The 21,280-nt window shown below is 41.0% G+C and overlaps 1 protein-coding gene across 6 annotated transcripts in view; it reads left to right on the forward strand.

The window, feature by feature from the left end:
• Positions 1-19,945, forward strand: part of cadm4 (cell adhesion molecule 4) — a 146,222-nt gene extending 126,277 nt beyond the window's left edge. For 4 of the 6 annotated variants that reach the window (XM_053327951.1, XM_053327955.1, XM_053327954.1 and 1 more), the window contains exons 4-9: positions 2,170-2,331; positions 4,218-4,308; positions 8,153-8,325; positions 14,976-15,086; positions 17,829-17,957; positions 19,275-19,945. In XM_053327951.1, coding sequence (XP_053183926.1) covers positions 2,170-2,331; positions 4,218-4,308; positions 8,153-8,325; positions 14,976-15,086; positions 17,829-17,957; positions 19,275-19,384 — 776 coding nt within the window. In that variant the 3' untranslated portion in view covers positions 19,385-19,945. Of the gene's footprint in view, positions 1-2,169; positions 2,332-4,217; positions 4,309-8,152; positions 8,326-14,975; positions 15,087-17,828; positions 17,958-18,946; positions 19,026-19,274 lie in introns of all 6 variants that reach the window. The other 2 variants (XM_053327952.1, XM_053327953.1) reach the window with 2 other exon arrangements.
• Positions 19,946-21,280: the final 1,335 nt, after the last annotated feature.

A 21,280-nucleotide genomic window follows, 5' to 3' on the forward strand; every position in this document is an offset into this window, starting at 1 on the left:
TATTTGCACATTCTCGTACACAATTACATGAAAGCACAGATGCTACAAACACTCCAGGTTTTTCACTTTTCTCACTCTGCCTCTCTCACACACACACACACACACACACACACACTCAAAGACCTACTTTTTAATTCGTCATGGTCTAAATTCTCTCTCACTCTCACTTCTTTTCTTTGGATAAAACTATGAGCCATCCATCAGCCTGTTACCTTGATCTACCCTTCTTTCTTTTTTGCTGTCTCCCTTGGCGTCCCTCAGTTAAAGGGGCACTTCACTCAATAATACATCTGAGACCAATCTTTCCCCCTCGATTTCAGTCTATTTAACCCTGGAGAAATTTCTTTTGCACTCCATTGTTACATCAGCATTTGTGTATAATGCCGAGATTTGACTCGAATACCTCAGGAAGCTTTTTAACTTGACTGAGCACGAACCAAAAAACTATTGCAGACTAAATTATGCGCAACGTCTATCCATCAAGCTTATGGCTATTATTTTTTTATTCATCTTTTTTTTTTTTATATAAATACAGACAACATTGTACAAATCACTGTTAGACATATTATTTTATTGGTATTCATGGATTCATACTCTGTGCCTTCAAATAACTCAAAGACCAGATGAAATAATGTGAGATAATCTGGTGTCAACAGTTTTAGGGGCATGAATCGTGCAATGTTTTGCCCTTTCAAACATGTCAGCCGCCGTCTCTTTTCCTTTCTATTTTCGTCTGACACCCAGTGTCTCTTTCATCCAGTCTCTCCCTTTTCTCTGACACGAACACGCCTGTCACGTCATTCTGTTTCTCGCTTCTGTGTCCTTCCACTTTACTCCCTCCGTTTTTTTCCCCAATTGATCTATTTTCCCTTTTTTCTTTCTTTTAATTTCACTAGTAAGATGTGGCCTTCCTCGGCTTGGTTATTGGTTGCCGAGAATCAAAGAGACAGACAGGGGCTGCACTTTTGTCTATCTTGTCTTATCTTCTTTCCTAATGCTTCCTTCTCTAATGCTCTGTTCTCCTTTCCCACTGTCAACTACTCCCATCCTCTTTCATTCCCTCACTTCTTCTCGTTTTTCTCTCTTCATCTCTTCTCTCCTTTCCTCTCTCTTTTGGCCCTGAGTTAAATGAACTGTGACACCAAAGGTTAGAGGCAGATCCCAACAGATATGGGAAAGCACTCTTTAATTAAGACACTATCTTCCGGCTGCTCTCTTATTCCTGCTCATCTGCACCCTTCACCCTCCTCTTGTACTCTGTTCGATTGGGCCTGCTTTCATTTGCTCACCTGTAATAATTGAAAAACTCAGCGCGATATAAGTAATATTGTTGTATTCTGCTTCAACAAGCACATACTCCCAATACATGACTATGTCAAGTCCAGTTAGTATGGCCCTGTTGTTCCTCCTCCTTCCTTCTGTCTCTCCTCCTCCTCTTTTCCTCTCGCATCTTTCTCCTTCTCTGCATCTGGCTTGGCACTGTTATCATCCTCTTTCATGTTTGGGCTCGTTGTGCCCCAGCTCATCTCTCCTCCCACCCGCCCCTCATCAATGGTGCCCCGTTTTGCTTGTCCCCTCTTTCTGTCTCTGAGTTCCTCTCTCTTTTTGCCTTTCTTCTCTCACCCTGTTCCTTTGACGCCCATCTCTCTGCGTGTCTGGCTGAGTTAAAATCGCAATTCGGTTATGCATATTCTCTCTTTTATCCTTCTCTCTCCGTCATCTCCCTCTCTCTCTTTCTCTCGCACACACACACAAAACATTCAGTAGATTTACCATCTGCAAACAAACAGTTCTGCTCCTAGTAATTGCCATGAAATATAGATGCAAATTGCTTTCTCATCTTTCTCTCTTTTTCTGTCTCCCACCACTCATCCTCCCCTCTTCAGGTACTCGGTGCTGCTTGAAAAAGCTCATTCATCAGTCACAAACTTCGTCCCCCTCTTACTCCGTTTGTTTCTCATATCCACCTCTGTGTTCTCCTCTAAGTCTCCTCTTCTGCTCCCTCCATCGTTCTTTACTGTCTAAATCCAACTCTCAGCATAGGTATGATGTCTCAGCAGGACAAAGGAAGAATGGGCATGTTTTGGCTGCTGACTTGTTTCTTGGCCACCCAACCTGTCTTCTTTCGTTCCATCTCTCATCCTCTCCATCCGCTCTGTCTCTCTCCAGGCGTGGTATCCCAGCAGGAGAACGCAAAGACGTTCAGCGTGTCCAGCACCATCCAGATCCCAGTAGAAAGGAAAGACAATGGGGCGGCACTGAGCTGCGAGGCATTCCACCCAGCCCTGGGTGGCCAGAAGAGGATTCGGCACTACCGCCTGGATGTATATTGTAAGTCTTTTCTACAGGCCATGCGCGTGTGTGTGTGTGTGTGTGTGTGTGTGTGTGTGTGTGGGTGGGTGGTTGTGTCTGTCTGTGTGTCCACTTTATGTCAAAGCGCTTTCTATCCATCTCGGAAACAAATTGAGTACCATAATGTTCATCACCAAATATTTCAAAAACACAAATTATTCCATCAGTATTGCTGTCATTTAAGATTCTACTTCAGTACTATTAGTATTTTGCTTTCATGACAGTAATCATTTTGTCAGAGTAGCAGCCTCATTTTTCAAATGGTGGATATCTCATATTAGAATAAAGCTCATTTTTACACAGTCCGGAGTTTGAACTGACTGATATCCAGTGCTGCCCTGTATGATACCTGCTCTCATTAAAACCTAATGCATACAAATCTTGTCATGCAGGGAGGTGTCTGAAGCAGGCCTGCATCCCGGTTATGGTCCTGGTGTGTGGTTTAAGGAACTAGTCACATTAGCATATGCAACGATCCCACTACTGTTCTGGGACTGTTTGATCTTTGCTGTCTTATTTCCACAAGATGATGTGCCCTGAAATCTCTGCATATGCGTCAATATAAGGGAGGCAAAATAAAAAAATAAACTACTGCAAGATATTTAAATTTGTATTTGGCTAAAATCTATTATTCACTCAAGGCAACAAATTCAGATAAAACCTTCTTTTTCTAACTGAATTCGTAATATTCTCACAAATCTGGATGGTTAGGATTAATGTTGAAAATGTCAGATAGTTGTATCATTTTTGTGAAATTAATATCTATGAAATATAAATCCATCTAATCCTTTGAAACATTAGGAAATATTAAGTGTTCCTTTTACTGCAGTTTTGACATTTCTGGATTTAGTCTTTTGATGTTCGCAGGAACAACTGTCACTGGCTTACAATTCAGTATGATTACAATTTAATACATGCTAATTTAGTTATTTTGTTTGTTTGGGGTTTTTTTTTCTTTCTTTTTTTTTAATGAAAATCCTTTTTTAAATTCAGAAACACCAAGTGATAAAACAACTATTGAGATCCAGAACATTTTCAGTGATTAATTGATACATTAATATTACTTACTATGCTAAAAATGCATATAATTATAATTTTATAATTTTCTCTTAGCTTATAAATAAATGTTTGTAAAGTTTTTAATTGTCATAAGTATCCTTTTACTGTGATAACAAGACAAGACAAACAATATTCAGTTAATCCATTTGTTTTCTCCTCATATACTTGACAGTTCAGTAGGATTTTTATCCCACTATTTGTCAATAATATCAAATATTCAGACATTTCACAGGCACAAATAAATATGTATTTGCCAATGGCGATATAATTCATTTTCAGCAAGTACTCTTCTGTCAGTCTTCAGGTACAATTAATTTGCCACATGTATACTAATGTTTGTTGATAGATCAAAATGATTAATATTCAACAGTTTTGTCAATCTGCATGCCTCTGGTTGCCCCAGCCAGAGAACTGGCAATAATGACCAACTGTCAGTGTTGATTTGGCTTCCCATCGCTCTGTTACTGAAGTAAGTGCAATACAGCAGCTGCTGGAGCGGTGGGCTGCTTATGATAACAGGTGTCTCAACCGTGGGATTGTCGGCTGGTTGCCTTGGAAACAGATGTTAAAGACCCGTCCTCCTGCCACTTTCTCACTTTTCCCTTGTTCCTCATCTTTTTTGTTCCCTCTCTCGCTGTCTCTCTCACATTCCTGATCTTTTTTTCTGCTCTCTCTGATTGTTGCTCCAGTTTGATCATTTTGATCCATTTTGTTTCCTATTGTGCCTGTCTTGTTTTCTCTTTCTCTTTCACTTTCATACAAACTCATTTATCTACCCCCTTTTCTTTTTTTCTCTCCCTCTACAGTTGCACCTACAGTGAGAATTGTTCCTCCCTCTGGCATTTTGCGAGAGGGCGACTCGCTCAGCCTGACCTGCTCCGTCACCGGGAACCCTCTGTAAGTGCTTATGTGTGTGCCTTTGTGTGTAAAATTGTTTTGTGGCGGTGTGATCTGCCTCCAGTAAATGCTATCCGTGTCCTTCACTTACACATGATACAATGGCACAGACCTAGTTGTAATATGATATTATAAAAGCAGTGTGATTTGTTTAAACACAACACATGCACACATACCTACAACACAAGTTCATTCTTCAAGTTGATATCACATGTGCTGTCATTGCTATTGGTAATGAAAAGCCAGCGGAGAAACGGCCCATGACCTTCAGTTTTGTGTAAGCCTTAAACTCAGATTTAAGGTGAAACTTAATTAGAAAAACTTTCTTCTTTATACAGAATTACACACCAGCTTTTCTTTTATTCTGGACAGTAAAGGTCAAACATCCAACTGAAGGAGCAATAAGCAAAACTCATTTTTGAGTGGAGGGGGACTTTAAATTGAAATATATTCAGTACAGGCATTTACCCAGAGCACCTTAGAGAATAGTAGAACAGTTCTCTTGATAGGGTTGATAAATATCTGGTCATATTACTTATATTAATAATAAATATATAAAGAAACTGGGCCAGGACCAATTGAAAGATTTTAAACATTTTTTAGAGTCACACAGATAAACACACGCACAGATTAAGTGTTGGCTGCCAGCAATTGGGTTGCGAAGTTGAAAAGGCTTCTTTGCTTGAAGTTTGATTTTATGGGGTACAGAGATGCATCAGATAGGTGATCTGTGAATGTCATATGAAGAGCTTTACTGAAATATATTACTGCTTATTTCCCATGTAATTACTGTCAAGTTTCCACACATAAACATTGATATAGCTTATAGCTTTATAGCTTTTATTGAAATGTCCTTGAGTAACCTCTACCTACTCCAGTGGAGCTTTTCAGCAGCTACAGCAGAAAATATTGGTTTTCCTTGAAGTCTACCAAATGTGTGTAAGTGTTTAAATGTTACAATTCATCAGTGAAAGGAGAACTTGTGCACTCACAGCTATAAAAAGGAGAAAGAAAATGGATGAGAGCTGTTTTCTTAAGCTTAAAATAGTCAGAATAGTTGGGTACAAGAGAGTTTTCCCCTTGTTTGTTGTTGAAATGAACACACAAGTTGACCTCTTTCTATGTAATTACTATCCTTCTTAATTTCTGGGTTCTTTCTTGGATACTTCAAGTAATTGCTAATTACTTGTAATCTCCACCAACGTCTTTAATTACTGCACAATCTCTTGTTTTTTTTGTAGGAACTGTCCTTAGAAATTATTTATATCAACTACGTTCCAGGAAATTATTATAAAATAGATTATCAAGACAAAAATATCACCGCATGCTGTCCTCCCCAAATGATGCAGGCACCCTTTGAGCCAATTAATCCCAAATGCGTCATCCCTTGAGGCATAATGGAAGTTAAACCAAGGATGTCTAATAAATTACAAGCAAGTTTCCAACATTTAATAACAACCTCATCAGACCAATCAGGATGTTTTTGTAATCATGAAAACTTGGAATCACTGTACCTTTGAGTTTGATGAATAAGAGCTGAGTCTGCGGTATCACCTGACATTTTATGTTTGACGGACGGATAAAAACTGGCTGATCCATATTTTATTGCATGAAGGACAAAAAAGAAAAACAGCTTAAGACTGAGGCAGAGAGCTTGCTGGTAGACAGTACAAGTATACTAGGAATTAGGTATGAATGTGGACTTGTTATAAAGTTGTATGTGACTCTGTGTGTGGGCAAGAGCTACTAAACCAATCAGCAGTCAACAATTGTAAGAGCCAGCTTTGAAACAAAGCCTTTTTTCTAGTGTGTTCACAGCCCTTTGTGCACTTTCCAGAAGGGTATTGGGTCCTAAGCCCTTAAACCCTCTCCTAGATGGTCCGTCTGTCTGTGGGCATCAAGTCCACTAAAGCTCCCCAGTAAACCTTCATGCAGCCAAAATGTGTGCGTGCGTGTGTGTTTGTGTGTGTGTGTGTGTGTGTGTGTGTGTGTGTGTGTGTGTGTGTGTGTGTGTGTGTGTGTGTGTGTGTGTGTGTGTGTGTGTGTGTGTGTGTGTGTGTGTGTGTGTGTGTGATAACTTTAGTGAAATCCCACAGTGAGGACTGGCTGGGAGGCCTATTGGCAATAGCCCCACTAAAGCTTTGTAACGGCTGGTTGGGGATGCTGTGTGTGTTTGGTTATGTGTGTGTGTGTGTGTGTGTAAGGTGCTTGCACGCGTATGTGACAGCGAGAGTTGGGACAGCGGGCCACCCTGGACTCTGACCCTCATCTCATGCTGGACTGCACACACACATTCACACACACACACACAGACGCACATTACAGTCCCCTTGTCACCTCTACGCTTGCTCCCTGGCCCTGTTAACTGCCTGTTAAGCTTTAATGACCAATTATTTTATATGTCACTTCCTTTTGGTGGAGCGGTACACTGATTGTCTATCTGCCAAGAGAGACAATGTCTTGTCATTATACTCGTGTTACTCGTGTTTGGAGGAATTACTCTGTGTGGGAGAACACATATGTGCATGTTAGAGAGAGTGAGGAACAGAGGAACAGAGGGATATTTTGTTTGTGCATGTTTGGTGTGTGTGTGTGTGTGTGTGTATGTGTGTGTGTGGGAGGCATGAGAGACAGTGTGTGTTTGTGACTAAGCAAGAAAGAGGTTTAATTAGACTTCCTGAGGGATTAGAACTCAGATGAGTCAGGATTGTAATCTGGCCAGAGTGGCATGACACCCAGCCAGAAACACACACACACACACACACACACATACACACACACACACACACACACACACACACACACACACACACAGTTTTGTTCACCAGGATATTTCTGTAATCCCCACATCTCCTGTCTGCTCGGCCTGCCCATCTTTCATGACCATTTAATTTTGTCTGCACCATCTCCCTCTACACCACCTCTTCATCTCTCTGTCTTGTCCTTTAAATGTTGTGACAAAGTCTTTCTATCCCCATCTTTCCTCTTGCTTCCTCTGTTTGGTTTGGGGTTTTTTTCGATTCTGCATATCTGACACCCTATTTCTCTCTCATCTGCCCTTTTTTCCCTCCTGCCAACCGTTTCACATTATTGCCGCTCTCTGACCATCCATCTCCACATTATTTGTCAGGATGCAGCCCTCTGTTGCCATCAGATCTTTCTCCAACAGCCTTTCATACTTCTTGCTCGTCACCCTCTCCGCGTGGGCTCCTTAACCCTTCTTTTTCTCCTCTCCTGTTTTTTTTAACATCACTAGGTGCATTGATCCTTTTTCTCTCCACCTTCTTATTTTGTACTTAAGATTTTAAGAAATGTGCTTGAAACTGCTAGTAGTCTGAGCAGTATCAGTTGAGAGTATCAGAGTGGTGGCAGTCGTTAACTAATTAGTAGAAGTGATCAAATCAAATTGTATTTTCTGTATATTAGAGGTTCAACAGCATGCTGAGAAAAAATTAATTGGTTGAATGTTTGAACATGCATGTGTGTGGCAATGTGAGTCTGACTCAGGGTAGGTTTGTGTTTTCATTTAAGTTATATATTTCAAACAGTAGGGTTGCGACTATCAATTATTTTCATTATCAAAGAATCTATTGGTGCTTTTGTTCAATTTATCATCAGAAATTCTTTGAAAAATGCCCATCACTATTCCCAGAGTCTAAGATGGTTTTGTCAGTCCAATAGTCTGAAACTCAAACATATTTTCTGGTATATACACTAAAGAAAAGCAATAAATCAAAATAGTCTGTAGTATAATATTCTGTTGCTGCATGGATGGGTTAATCGACTTATTCTTTCAGCACTATCAAAAACCTTTAATCCACTTTCTCTCCCTCGTTTCCTCTAGGCCCAGGAACATTCAGTGGTCCAAGATCAATGACACCTTACCTGAGAGAGCAGAGATTTCTGGCCCCACCTTTCAGATTTCCCGTCTCAGCCAATCACACAACGGGACATACTTGTGCCAGGCCCAGAACAATTATGGACGAGCCGCTGATCATTACACCCTATTGGTCTATGGTGAGTAACCATGGATATCAGTTTGCCAAAGTTTTCCACAAGTACTTGAAAAGTTTGTGCTATTGATTCTTTTTCTCCAATCTCAGTATCCAAGGCAGTTATACCTGTTCTGATTAATTTGATGTTCAATGGGTCTATTGTTGTATTTCTTCTTCTTGTGTTTTGATGCTTTTTGTTGCCATTATTTATTTTTTTATCTTTTCAATTTTATTGATCCTTTTATCTTTCCAGTGTCTTTGCAGTGTGGTTATTCTGGCGCCGGGCTACAGACACATTAAATCTTGATGTTGTCTCATATGTCTTTCAGCTTTATTTGTTTTCCTGATTTGGTACACAGCAGGAAACCAATACTGAACCTCCTGTGCAGTTGATTCAACAGAAATATTGATTTGACAGAAAGACATAGGCTACCATAGTCAGCTACTTGTCACCGGCATCATTATTCTGGCTACGTCGTGTAAAGAACCAATTTATCATCTCCCCTGTGACCCAGTCCTCTCTTCAAGGAATTCATAATAATTTCAGTTTTTGTTTTTTTTCACAACCAAATGGAGTTCACAGTGTGAGCTGCCACGTAGGAGACAGAGACAACAGATCTTAACTCAGAGTTCAAAGTATTAATGCAATGCTGAATCTGTTGGAGCTCTGAATTTTACATGGTAACATTTGGCAAAAAAAAATAACAGGGGAACATCTGTTGCATTTAAAATTCAGGCGAAACAGCTTTCCTTGAGCAGAGGTATCAGAGGGGGAGGAAGCTGTGGGTAAGGAGCTTTTGTTGTCGGGTTTTTACAAGTTTTCCAAGATGTTGCACCTAGATTCACTGGTGGCTAAATTCTTAATGAAAGGTGACCCAGATAGACTGCGTACCGTGGCTGAAAGATGATGAAGATGAAGCTTTCAACATTGCATGAAGTTATTTTTCAGGATATATTACAAATTGGCCAACTTTCTCTCCCAGAGTTTGAAGCACATTTGAAAATGAGGTTTCGATGCACATTAGTGTAATTCATACATGAAACAACTGAGTAAACCTGCTTGATTCAGTCAAATAAGGACAAAATTGGAATTGTGAGTTTTTAATGAATCTGCAGCAAAGCCAAATTGCAAAGCTTCATCATCATAAGAGATGGCTACATTTTCACATCCCTTACATTTGTAGTTTGGCCTAATTACATACACAGTTCTGTCACTCAGCAGGTTTGCCCTTTTGATCTGCTCCACCCTCTGCTGGCTGCTCTTGTCGCTGCGCCCCATCACCTGATATATGGAGATCAGGAGCAGAGAGACAGATGGAGTGAATAGAGACATGATATCTTATGTAACATTTTTTTGGTTAGCGCCCCCTCATCTAACCATCGCTTTAAGACTCTCTGGCTTTCTCTCTCTCATATGCACACACACAATCAGCAATCACACACTCTTGTAGAAGCACGTCTAGCATCAAACGGCACACATAATGGAAGCTTTCCTCCGGCATCAAGGGTGGCAACAGTAGCAAGATGAAAGGTGACATCCCAACCCACTTCTCTTTCCCTCTCTCTTTCACTCTGTCTCTCCATCTCCCTCTCCTAGAAGGTTAGACATGTCGAGCTTTGATGTGTGTTGCCACCTCTGTAGAAAAAGGTTCTGTCTTTTCTCTTTGCCGCTTCCTTTTTTTCCTGCATTTCAATATGTGTCCTCTTTATTTCATGCTGTTTCTCTGTGTTGGTCATTAATTCGATTTATCTCGCTTTATTTTCATATCCTCTTATTGTAGAAAAAAGGGTACATTTAAAATAAAGAATCTTGTCTCAACCCAAATCCATAAAAGACCAGAAATCCACATAACCAACAGAAGCCAAGCTTCGGCTCCTCCATGGATTTCTAGCAATCAGTTTCTTAAATCCTCCTGCTGTAGCCCTGTATCAGTAGTGGTTTGCCGTACTTAAAAAATATGTACTCGCCCTGGGCAGATTGTTTCAAACCTTATCTCAAAGAGCTCAGAGTTGTTGACTCAGCCATCATATTAATCTTTAGACGACTGAAAGTCAGTCTTGATTTTCCTTTATGTCACAACTAAATATCTGGCTATATGCTGTTAATTCTCTCTCAAGAAATGGCAGATGAACCCTTTGAATTCAGGCTATAATATTTACACTGATACGTGTGTCTTTGTAAATGTTATACAACTGTTAAACTGTGCCTTTCACTATACATCACTGCCAATGCAAATAAGCAATCATGATTTAATATGGTGTTGGTGAAGTGTTCTACTTTCTGGTGATTAAATAAGTTCATCAGTCAATATTTAAATTATAATTATTCCACGCTATAAAATGTGTTAAGATGACTCATAACTCTAACATTGGGCTTTTTTTTCATTCTGGCACCCACGTTGTCAGAGTAGGTGTCTGTTTTATCCTTATTTTATAACAAAGCTCTTCACTTATTCCTAAACACTATGCTGACAGAAAAGATACACTCTCTTCTCTCTTCTTAAGCCTCACTTTTTCATTTGCTGTTCAGTTATTTACTCATTCTCCTTTTTTCTCACTGCTTTTCTCAATATCCTTCTCTTCCTTTACTTTGCCCACTGTTGTCACCTCTATTCCACCTTCTGTCCACCTACTCTTTCTCTCTCTACTCCTCCCACATCCTCTCAACCTTTTTTCACCTTGCCACCAGTTTTCCCTCTGCTCCTGGATCACCTGCAGTTTAGTCTCTTTACTTGAAGACAGCCTATCTCTCTAAGAATAAGGCACAGAGAGAGAACTGAATGTAACTCAGTAAGGAGTTGTTGGGCATGCATGGATGAACGCAGAGAGGGAGGAAGGGAGGTACAGAGAGGGAGGAGGGTGATGGAGAGATGAAAAAGGAGAGAAGAAGGACGATGGAGGTCGAACACAGGTTAACATTCAGTACCACAGCCTGTCAGATAAACGGAATGTCAGTTCAGTTGGCTCCCAGCTTTCCCAGAGGGAATCCCAGGGTGTACTAGGGGAGGAAAGGGGGCCAATGAGGGAGCGTTTGAGGAAGAGTATTATAAAGGATGAGTCAGCGGAATAAAAAACATTTTATTGCAGGTGCAGAAAAACTATCAGTGCTCTCTCTCATCTCCCTCTCTCTCATTTTCATCCCTCTGTGAGAGTTATCTACTATCAGGGTCTGTACACTGAGAACAAACTCAGGCAAAAGTGGCTGCCAATTTGTCTCAGGTGCTTAAGGCACTGTCACTTTATGAAGGGAGATGGGCTTAATGCTGGTGAAAAACAGAGAGCGAGAGGTGGGAAACTCTAAACGGAGAGCGGGCCATGGTAAAGACGTGATGCATTGAAGTTGAGCTTTATTTAACTGGTCACAGTAACAGGTGTACATGTAAGTCAGTTTGTGTGTGTGTGTGTGTGTGTGTGTGTGTGTGTGTGCATGCGTGCATGCATGTGCACGTGTTTGTGTGTGTGTGCGCACACACTTTAATATGTTTATAATTTAGAGAGCGTGAGATTGTCAGTGTGCCGTTGCTGTGTGCACAAGTTAATACGATGAAATTAACTTTCTGCAACTTTCAGAAAATCACTAATGACATAAATGTGAGAAATTGTTTTGAATTAATCATAGAGCACACTCACACACACACACACACACACACACACACACACACACACACACACACACACACTCACACACACAAACACACACACACACACACCACACACACACACACACACACAAACACACACACACACACACACACACTAGAATCTGCAGAATGCGGAAAGGATGTCGTCTCTATTGGTTGTTTCATCTCTATGCCACCATTGTTAAGGAGAAATTGGATTTTTTTTATGAGTGTGTGTACGCATGAGGGTGCACATCCATGTGTGTGCATGTGACTGGGAGGAGAATGTTGCTGATTGTCTGATGAAAGCCTGGAGGGCTCCCTTATGTAATTGAACTGAGCTGCTGCACTCAGATGAATCGCCAAGCCAATAAAACCCATTAGAATTGAATTGCATGAGACAGTGAGGGAGAAGGAGAGAGGGAGAGATAGTGAGATAAGAATGTTTAGTTCTTGTATATATGTAACACACACATACATATACAGTATATGTTTTTGTATGTGGGTGCGTGTGCATATAAATGAGTGGGAGGAAGACTAGAGAGACTTAACAGTTTTATAGAAAGATTCATGGAAAGCAGAGGGGAGTGATAGACAGATGAAAGGATGGGTACACAGTAAAATAGAGAAGGGTAGTAGGTGACCAGGGATTAGTATGTGTCTCCTCAGCTGTTGTAATGAGCCGTCAGGATAATTGGAATGAAAAACACAGACCTCCATTTAATGAAGCGAGACTTGCATAAAAAACATGGTATGAAAACGAAAGTGAATTAAGTTTTGGGGCTAGCGGCAGTGGAAGAAGAGTCAAATCTATGTGAGGAAAATTTGTCTTCAATGCAGTTTTCCTCCACACATGACAACACACTTTTATCCAGGTCTGAGTACATTTTGAATGAGACCTCAGCCAATCAGTGTCTGCCTTTATGGCCTCAACAGTGCACTTCTGACCAATGTCTAACATTCAGTGAACTGATTGACAGCTGGAATCACCACTGCTCTCGGCAAGGCCCCTATAATCAGGAACACCAAACATGAAGGAATAACAGGGCTCATCCAAAATGGCGGCGCTTTATCCTCAGGCGCACTTCTGTGAGAATGAGATACGAGGAGAAACGTCATTATCGCAAGTGCCACCACATCCATCCCTGGAAATAACATGGGCTGTGTGCCTGATTGGCAGCCATACAGTGTTAATGAATAACAATATGATGTGGGGGAAAAAAGGACACTATCGGCCAAGAGAATGACAGCTGTCTGGCATTCTCCTTAATTAAGTTGAAGAGAGGCAGTGAGGGAATGTAGTCGCGGAGGAATGAAACCAGAGAGGCAGCAGAATGAAAGGAAATTAAGGAAGGGGGGGTTACAGATATGGAAAGGGTTTGCTTGAAGAAAAAAGAAGGAAAAAAGTAAGAGATTCTGGTAGAAAGATAAGAACAGGTTGGAAATGGTGAGAAATAATAATTTTTAGGTCATTCGTGATAGTCAAGAGAAATTAATCAGCGTCCAGTTAATTAGTGCAGCAACTTCAGCCATTAATCCTGCGCCCTCAAGCTCAAGTGACAACCACATGCACAGACACATGCAACTAATATGCACTCGTACAGGAGAACACCTACGGAGACACATTTAGTTAATTGTAGAGTAATTTCTCTTTCTCTCTATCTCTTTCAGCCTATATTTCCTCCTCCATCTCACTTTTCATCACAGAGAATTCTCTTTTCCACAAAATACGCTTTGCATCATGTACATTTCGTTACAGAGAGGGAAGAAGACTAAGGTTGGGCAGTAAGAGAGAAAAAAAAGCGGTAGGTGGGGAATTATAGTGCTGACATAAGAAGAGTGCAAAAAGAGATTGATGATCTCAGGGCCAGTGGGAGAAAGGGAGAGAAGAGACAGAGGAATACTTACCAATAAATTTCTCCTGAGCAGAAAGGGCAGTGTGTGTGTGTCTGTGTGTGTGTGTGTGTGTGTGTGTGTGTGTGTGTGTGTGTGTGTGTGTGTGTGTAATACAGTATGTGCGAGTATGCTGCCAATTATGCATTCTTGTGTAAGCAGATGTGCATGAACATGTGCTGTTGGTGTGTGTATGTGTGTCCGAGACTTTGAGTACGTAGACCACCTCGCACATTGCGGTTTTATAGAGATTGTTTGATGAAGTGGCGTGTTATTCACTCCGAAAGTGCTGATGCACATACACAGACATGCACACTCACACCCACTCCTCCATCTCCCTTTTAGTTTCTTGTCAGCCATTATTTTTGTCTTTAACAGCAATATGAACTTGTCTCTTTCTACTTCTCTACCTACTATTGTGTCTCAACCACTGATTCGGAGAATGTGTCAAGATCCAAGCTATTGTTCAGCATTGAATGAGACAGTCCCTGCATGGCACTGTTCCATTGGGAATGCATCTGTCACAGACAATGTCTCTGTCTTTCCTGCCATTGTACCATAGAAAATGTGTCAGTGATAGAGAATGTGTTCCTATATATTCCAATTGCCTCACAGATGAATGTCAGTCTGCCAGGTGTGATTCTCTTCAACCCCTGCTTTAAATCATGCCTGTCCAATTGTAAATGTCTCCTTTAACCCCCTCAGCTGGTATAGAGGTCTACAACAGAGGATAATTTATCCATGTCCTTATCACTTGTCGGGGTCCAGATCGATTCCATTTCACAAACACAGTCAATTTGGAAAAATAATTAGTAACATTTGGTATTGAAATGGCATCGGCCTCAATTGCTGATCAGCAGACTTGAAATAAGTCTTTCCTCCAGTTTATGTTTTTTTAAATCTTTGCCTCCTTCTCAAAACTCATTGGAAGAAACAAGCTGTCTTTGAGACAACCATCCAATGATAATCGAGCAGGATGCTGGGGCACAGCAGCCAAGAAACTCATTTCATGTTCGACCATAATAAAGCATGTCACATTTTATATGCAGTAGGAACTTTGCTATAAAACCCTGCAAATACTTGTGTTGAATGTCAATGCATGCTGTAGATAATAGCATTTGTGTATCTCTGTGTTATCCCATTCCTTGTCTGTCTGTAGATAATGTGTCACTCACTACCACGGTCCCTCCCACTCCTACCACCCAACTTATCACCTCCCATCCCTCCACCCCAACCCTCCTATCACCCAGCTTCGCCCCAGACATGAAAGGTAACACACACACACACTTTTTTTTTACTCTGCCTCTGCTATCCTCCATCTCCGTACTCGTCCTTTTCGTTCTCCTTTGGTGTCTTCCACTCCTCTATTCATTTGATGGCTCTCAGGTGGCCCACACACACATACACACACACACACACACACACACACACACACACACAAACACACACACATTTTCTGCTACAACCTTTCTTTACCCTGCATCTACATGAGCAAATGTGTCTGCAGACGCTTGGGTATGCACCACGCACAACCACCCACTCCCTCTCTCTTTCTTATCACTGGTTGTTTAATGCTCCCCACACACATTGCCCAGTCAGCATGTGTGTATCTATGTGTGCTCACGTGTGTGTGTGTGCACGCGTGCGTGTGTGTGTGTGTGTGTGTGTGTGTGTGTGTGTGTGTGTGTGTGGTCTTAGGTGGGTCTCATGGTGCTTGGTGGGTACTGTTAATGAACATGCATTAAGAGTTTAAGGAACTGGCAGTGCATCCATCCTTTTGCTGACTGACACTGGCCTCTGGAGGGTGAGAGAGTTTCTACATAAACATATTCATTCTGAACACACACACACACACACACACACACACACACACACACACATACACACACACACACACACACAGATAGAAGAAGAGCAAGAGAAATAAAAGAAGATCAAGGATCCAGGTGGTTGTCTAATTGTATTCTCCCAGAGTTAGACAGGTGGATAAAGAAAGGCTGCTTGGTTTATTCCACTATTGTGTATGTGTTGTGTGTTTAACTACACACCTTCTTTCACTAGTCTCTTTTCATCTAAATAATCTATTTATCTCATAGATACACTCACACAAATACATACTCACTGGTGTCTTTTCTCTCTCTCCACACCTTCGCTTGCTCTCTGTCTCCTCTCTGTTATTTAAAAGGAGAGATGAAGTGAAGGCAGCTGGAGCATTCTTTTTGTTCTTCAGTCACTGTTGCCGTCTTCTCTGGCAGGTAGAGGTTGTTCACCTGCTGGGCATGCGTGGAAATGTCAAAAAGAGTCATAGGAAAAACCATTTGGTGAACGTTTAGTCAATGTTGATGTATCATCTGAGTGGCTCCTCAGAGAAACAAGACACTTATTAATACTGTCAGTCATTTCCTGTGGAGCTTTGGGCTGCTGTGGATTAAGAACAGGGTGGCATGCGGTAAGGCATAGTGCTTGAGTGCTTGCTTTTTCATCCCCTGTGAAATATTGCCTGGGCCAACTGCTTGATCCTTTTGAAGTTAAATCACACATGTCCTGTGTGTCTACACAGGCACCAATTCATTCATTCTATCATACCACACAGTTATGCCAGTACTCAATCATCTATATGAGCAGGTATGGGATACACTTTGACACAACACTCGATAAGGCACCATGACCAAGATATGCACGCACAAGAGCGCACTGTCTTTCCTTCAGTTGTCAATACCTGCTCTTCCTCTTGTCCTTCATCTCCTCCATTACTCTCTATTTCTTTTCTGATCTCTGCGTGTTAGCTCTGTGTTAATGATTCATGTTTTAATTTCACTCTGCTAAGGTGAAGGAACTGCATCAATAACACTGTCTCCTTGCCTCTTATTGGTTTTGCCAGCCCCCTCAGCTCCATAAAAAATTTTGTTATTGTCAGCAAGTCAGATACGGTCTCGGACAGTATTTAGGTCTAGACTCAAATAGGGTTAGGGTTAGGTTATATTTTTGCAGTACAAATTACAACCACTTATTTCACTTTCTCTCCATCCTTCCTGTCTATCACTTGCTTTTATTGTTGTCAACCAGAATGTACTGCTGAAATTGTACATAGGTTCTTTTTTCTGTGTGGTTTATAATACTGCTGCGACTCACAATTAAGCCATTGATCATTTTTTAATGTACAAAATGACAGGAAAAAAAAAGAAAAGCAGTAAATCATCACATTTTAGAATCTGGAACCTATTAATATGTGGCATTTTTTGCTTAATAAATTAGTATTTCCGATGTCATGTTACTAATGGATTAATTTTTATTGTTTTAATACTAACCTGTCCTGTCAGTATTCCTCTGTTTTTGTTTTTATCCTATAAAGCACTATATAAAGTTAGTATAAGGCAATATTGACATGAATAATTCCCTAACTGTGACTGCAATTTTAGACCACAAAATGTCACAGAATTTAAATTGCTTTTTTACCTTTTTATCTCTCTTCACTCATCTTGTGTGAAGTGTTTGATTTCATTTCCCAGGGCTGCACTCAGGGTGTAAACACGCACACAGAAGTTTCACTCATTCAAAATACATTGTGCTCTTGACAGGTGGAGTGGGTTTTAGAGGCTGACATAGTTATTTCTTTATTCACTCCCCTCATTTCTCCACCTTTTTCCCATCCACTCTGTCTGTCTGGCATTTTGTGCAGTGGGGGGTGATGAAAGGTGATAATGCAAGTTGGGTGGAAGAAATCGACTTCTCTTTTCTCCTGTCTCGCTCCCTGTACTCTCTCCCACACGGGTGTTTTAATGTGCTTTCTTTCTTTCACTTTTATCTCTTTTTTTTCTACAGCATCTCTCTTGTTTTCATTTTTGATCCATCACTTTCTTTGTCTACATTTTTTGCCTGCACTCCTCTCTCCCTTTATTCAACGTTTTGCTTTATGTACCCCACACTCCACCCTCCCTTTATTCAACATTTTGCTTTATGTACCCCACACTCCACCCACACATGCTATTTGTTTTTTCTTGTTGTTTCTTAGATCCTGGTGCAGTGGTAGAGACTCACAGCGCAGTACCTTTTGCAGTGATAGGTGGCGTTCTGGCATTGCTGGTTTTCACTGTCATCTGTGTCCTCATTGTCACCATCTGGTGCTCCGTCCGACAGAAAGGTAACACACACACACACACACACACACACACACATACACACAACTATACAAGAAGATTTCTTTAAGTGCTAAGTGACACGTCTTGGCATTCAAAGTCTTTAAACACATTTTTCACTGGCACATTTTCTCATTTCTACACATTTTAGTGTAACACGCAATGAAAAATCATTGGAGGTCAGTTACACCCAGATTCTTTGAAAATAATCTCTTAAACTGAGGTGTAAAGTTGTCAGTGCAAAACATAAAGGAGGGGATGCTCCTCTCCGCCCGCGCAGTGTCCATGATGGATGACCTTGGCCAGGGTAGCAGATGATAGGGTGGGGTGGGAAATGTAGGTGTGGTCCCCATGTTTTATGACTATATGTCAGTGTATCAAGGCTCATCCATTAAAAAAAGCCTCCCTGCGTTCCCTATCTTTTTAAGTGCCCCTGTGTTGGCAGTCTGCAACTGTGTACCACAGCTGCCAAGAAATGATCCAGGAACACTGTAGCGGGCTACAATGAGCTATTACTTACCCTATGGCTAGACAAGCTGTCAGTCAACATTCAGTATGGCTTGACCACCAACCAGCACAGAGACAGGACCATTACAACCAATCAGTGTTGAGACAGGGCCATTAGTCCTTTGTCTTCAGCACGCTATGACTGTCAGCATGCCAGTCAACCTCTGCGGTTAGGAGAATGAGGGTGTCACTCACCCCTGGAGTGTTGGGACACTAAAGCAGGAAGATGACTTGAGCAGTTCTTGCTCTCTGTAACCTGCACTGCGCCAAATTATTAATCATATAGACCTGGAGAGTGTAAAGATGTGTTTGATGGGATTTCTGAGTGACGCAAGCGTGCCATTGTTCTCTTGCACCTAACCTTCCCTCCACCCTTTTCTTCCAATCTCTCCTCCCTCTCTGTCTTTTATTCTCTATTATCTTCTCCACTTCCTATTCGGCCTCAACTTTTCACACATCCATTCCTACCTTTAATTTCTGCCGGTAGGCTCATACCGTACCCGAGAGCCTATTCTTGCTTGGTATTGACCTAACAATCAGTTAACTAATGTATTAATCTGTCACAGGTATGATACTCAGTAATATAAGCTCTGATTGATTTGATAATGCTGCATGGCGCTTCAATGATCATGACGCTTTGCCACCTAACCGTCCCTTCCCAATCTCGCTCTTGGTCTCTCTTTCTCTATCTCTCTCTTGCTCTCATTCTCTCTCTCTTTCTGTCTGTCTCTTGATATCTCTCTCTCTCTCTCTCTCTCTCTCTATCTATCTATCTATCAATCTATCTATCTGTCTCCCTATCTCTCTTCATCCAGGTTCCTATCTTACCCATGAGGCCAGTGGGTTGGATGAACATGGTGAGGTGCAGGAAGCCTTCCTCAATGGCAACGACGCCAGCCAGGGCAAGAAGGAATACCTACTGTAGCCCTTCTCTTTTCCTACCCCTTTCTCTTCTGACCTCATCCCCCTATCCCCACCTCTTCCCATCTCCCACCTTATATACAGTATACACACACACACACACTCTATACAACACGCCATAACAGGCGGCCTTCTGAAAACAACTGTATACAGTTATTGCACACAGCCAATCCATCCCGCTCCATTCCACTCCATATCCTCCATACACACACACACCCAGAAACAGACTGAGAAAGAGAGCCTATAGACCCACCAGCCATTAACGACTGTGCCATATATTGTAAGTCGGAGAAACTAGGGAAAATGGAGAGGGGTGGAGGGAAAGAATGGAGTGAGGTGAATGTAGACAAAAAAGAAATGATGCCATAATTATTTTGATCGAGAGGGAAGCGGGGAGCACAAAGAAAACCGACACTCTGCCCGTGCAGCCGCCAAAGTGGAAAAGGAATTAGAGGCAGATGACTGCTATAATTCCATGCCTAGAGAAAACCATCCATTTCACAAAGCTCAATCTTTAACTGGCGGAGACAGTGGGAGCAGTGTGTGGGGAATGAGAGGGTATTGAAGGGGGTTTGGGGGGGTGAGGGGTGGAGTGGGGATTGACCAGGAGCTATTGAGCGCTTGATGCTAGAAAATTGAAATTTTTAAAATTGCTAAAGCATCTTGTCTACAGAGCGAGAACTCATATATAATTCCCTAAGAAAACTGGAAAGTGTAAGCCCAGAGTCCCGGGAAGTATCCATACTTTATGAACAAGATAACTGTCCTGTTTTGCTATCCCTGTTGGGTAGCCTGTCAATAATTTGTGGAAAAATTAGGTTTTAAAGGTTCCTCCTTTCTTCTCACTGTAACAGTGAAGGAAAGGTGGTTTTCATTTCTTTTAATTTACACTCCATCTCCTCCTTTCTCTCCATTCACCTGTTACCATCCTCTCCCCTCTCCCTTATATCTCTCTTTCTCTTTGTCTGTCCCCCTCTATCGCTCCTCCTTTGTTGGCCCCTGGTAATGAAAGGATTAGTGTTGGGCTACGTTCCCAACAAAGAAGAAAGGAATATGACTTGCTAAGGTATTAAAGAAAAGCTTAATTATTTTAGAATGTCATTAAGAGGATAAAAAGGTTTAAAAGTCTTAGTAAGAAGGGCAAGTGGAGTGATAGCAAAAGGAATGGATGAGAAAATAAAATGGATGGATATTTTTTCTGAATGCTACCACACATATGCAGATACATGCACACATTCATACACACAGTAAACATGTTGACAGAACAAGTATACATATCTCTGAATTCCTTATTTGTATAAAAAAGAGCAGCAACATAAATTAAATGAAACTTTTAAGAAATAAGAAAAACAGTTTACTATTGAAACGCATTATGAAGAAACTATACTAACACAGAATATTAGCCTATAGAGGTGCAAAGCCGAACAAACTACTGTCCAGTGATCTTTAAAGAAAATAAAGAAAAGAATAAAAAAAATCATTTGTCTTTATGAGAAACCAGAGGTCTTATTGATTTTTTATTAATTATTATTATTATTTGAACAGTTATGATTGTTGTTACTGTTATTATTATTGCCGTTGTTATTATTATAATTGTAAATGTTAAAGAAAATGTACACTTCCCATGGTTTGTTTTTGGTTCTACTGTAGAGAAATTGCTGTCTTTTTTCACTCTTTTCCTCTTACCTTTCCTCTCTTTCCCAGTATTTCTCTCTCTTTGTCTCTTGTGCCTAGTCGTCTCTTCTCCTGTCTTTCACTCTTGTTTATTTTAGAGTCCATTTGTCATTGTTGATATATAGCTAACTATTTCTTTATAGGGGAAAGATACAAAGCACGACAAAATAAAAAAGAGTCCAAAAATAACCTTGGGGATCAGACTGGTTTTTGGATGTGTTTACTG

This window comes from Scomber japonicus, chromosome 10 (assembly GCF_027409825.1).
Source record: "Scomber japonicus isolate fScoJap1 chromosome 10, fScoJap1.pri, whole genome shotgun sequence".
In the NCBI taxonomy this organism is placed as follows: domain Eukaryota; kingdom Metazoa; phylum Chordata; class Actinopteri; order Scombriformes; family Scombridae; genus Scomber; species Scomber japonicus.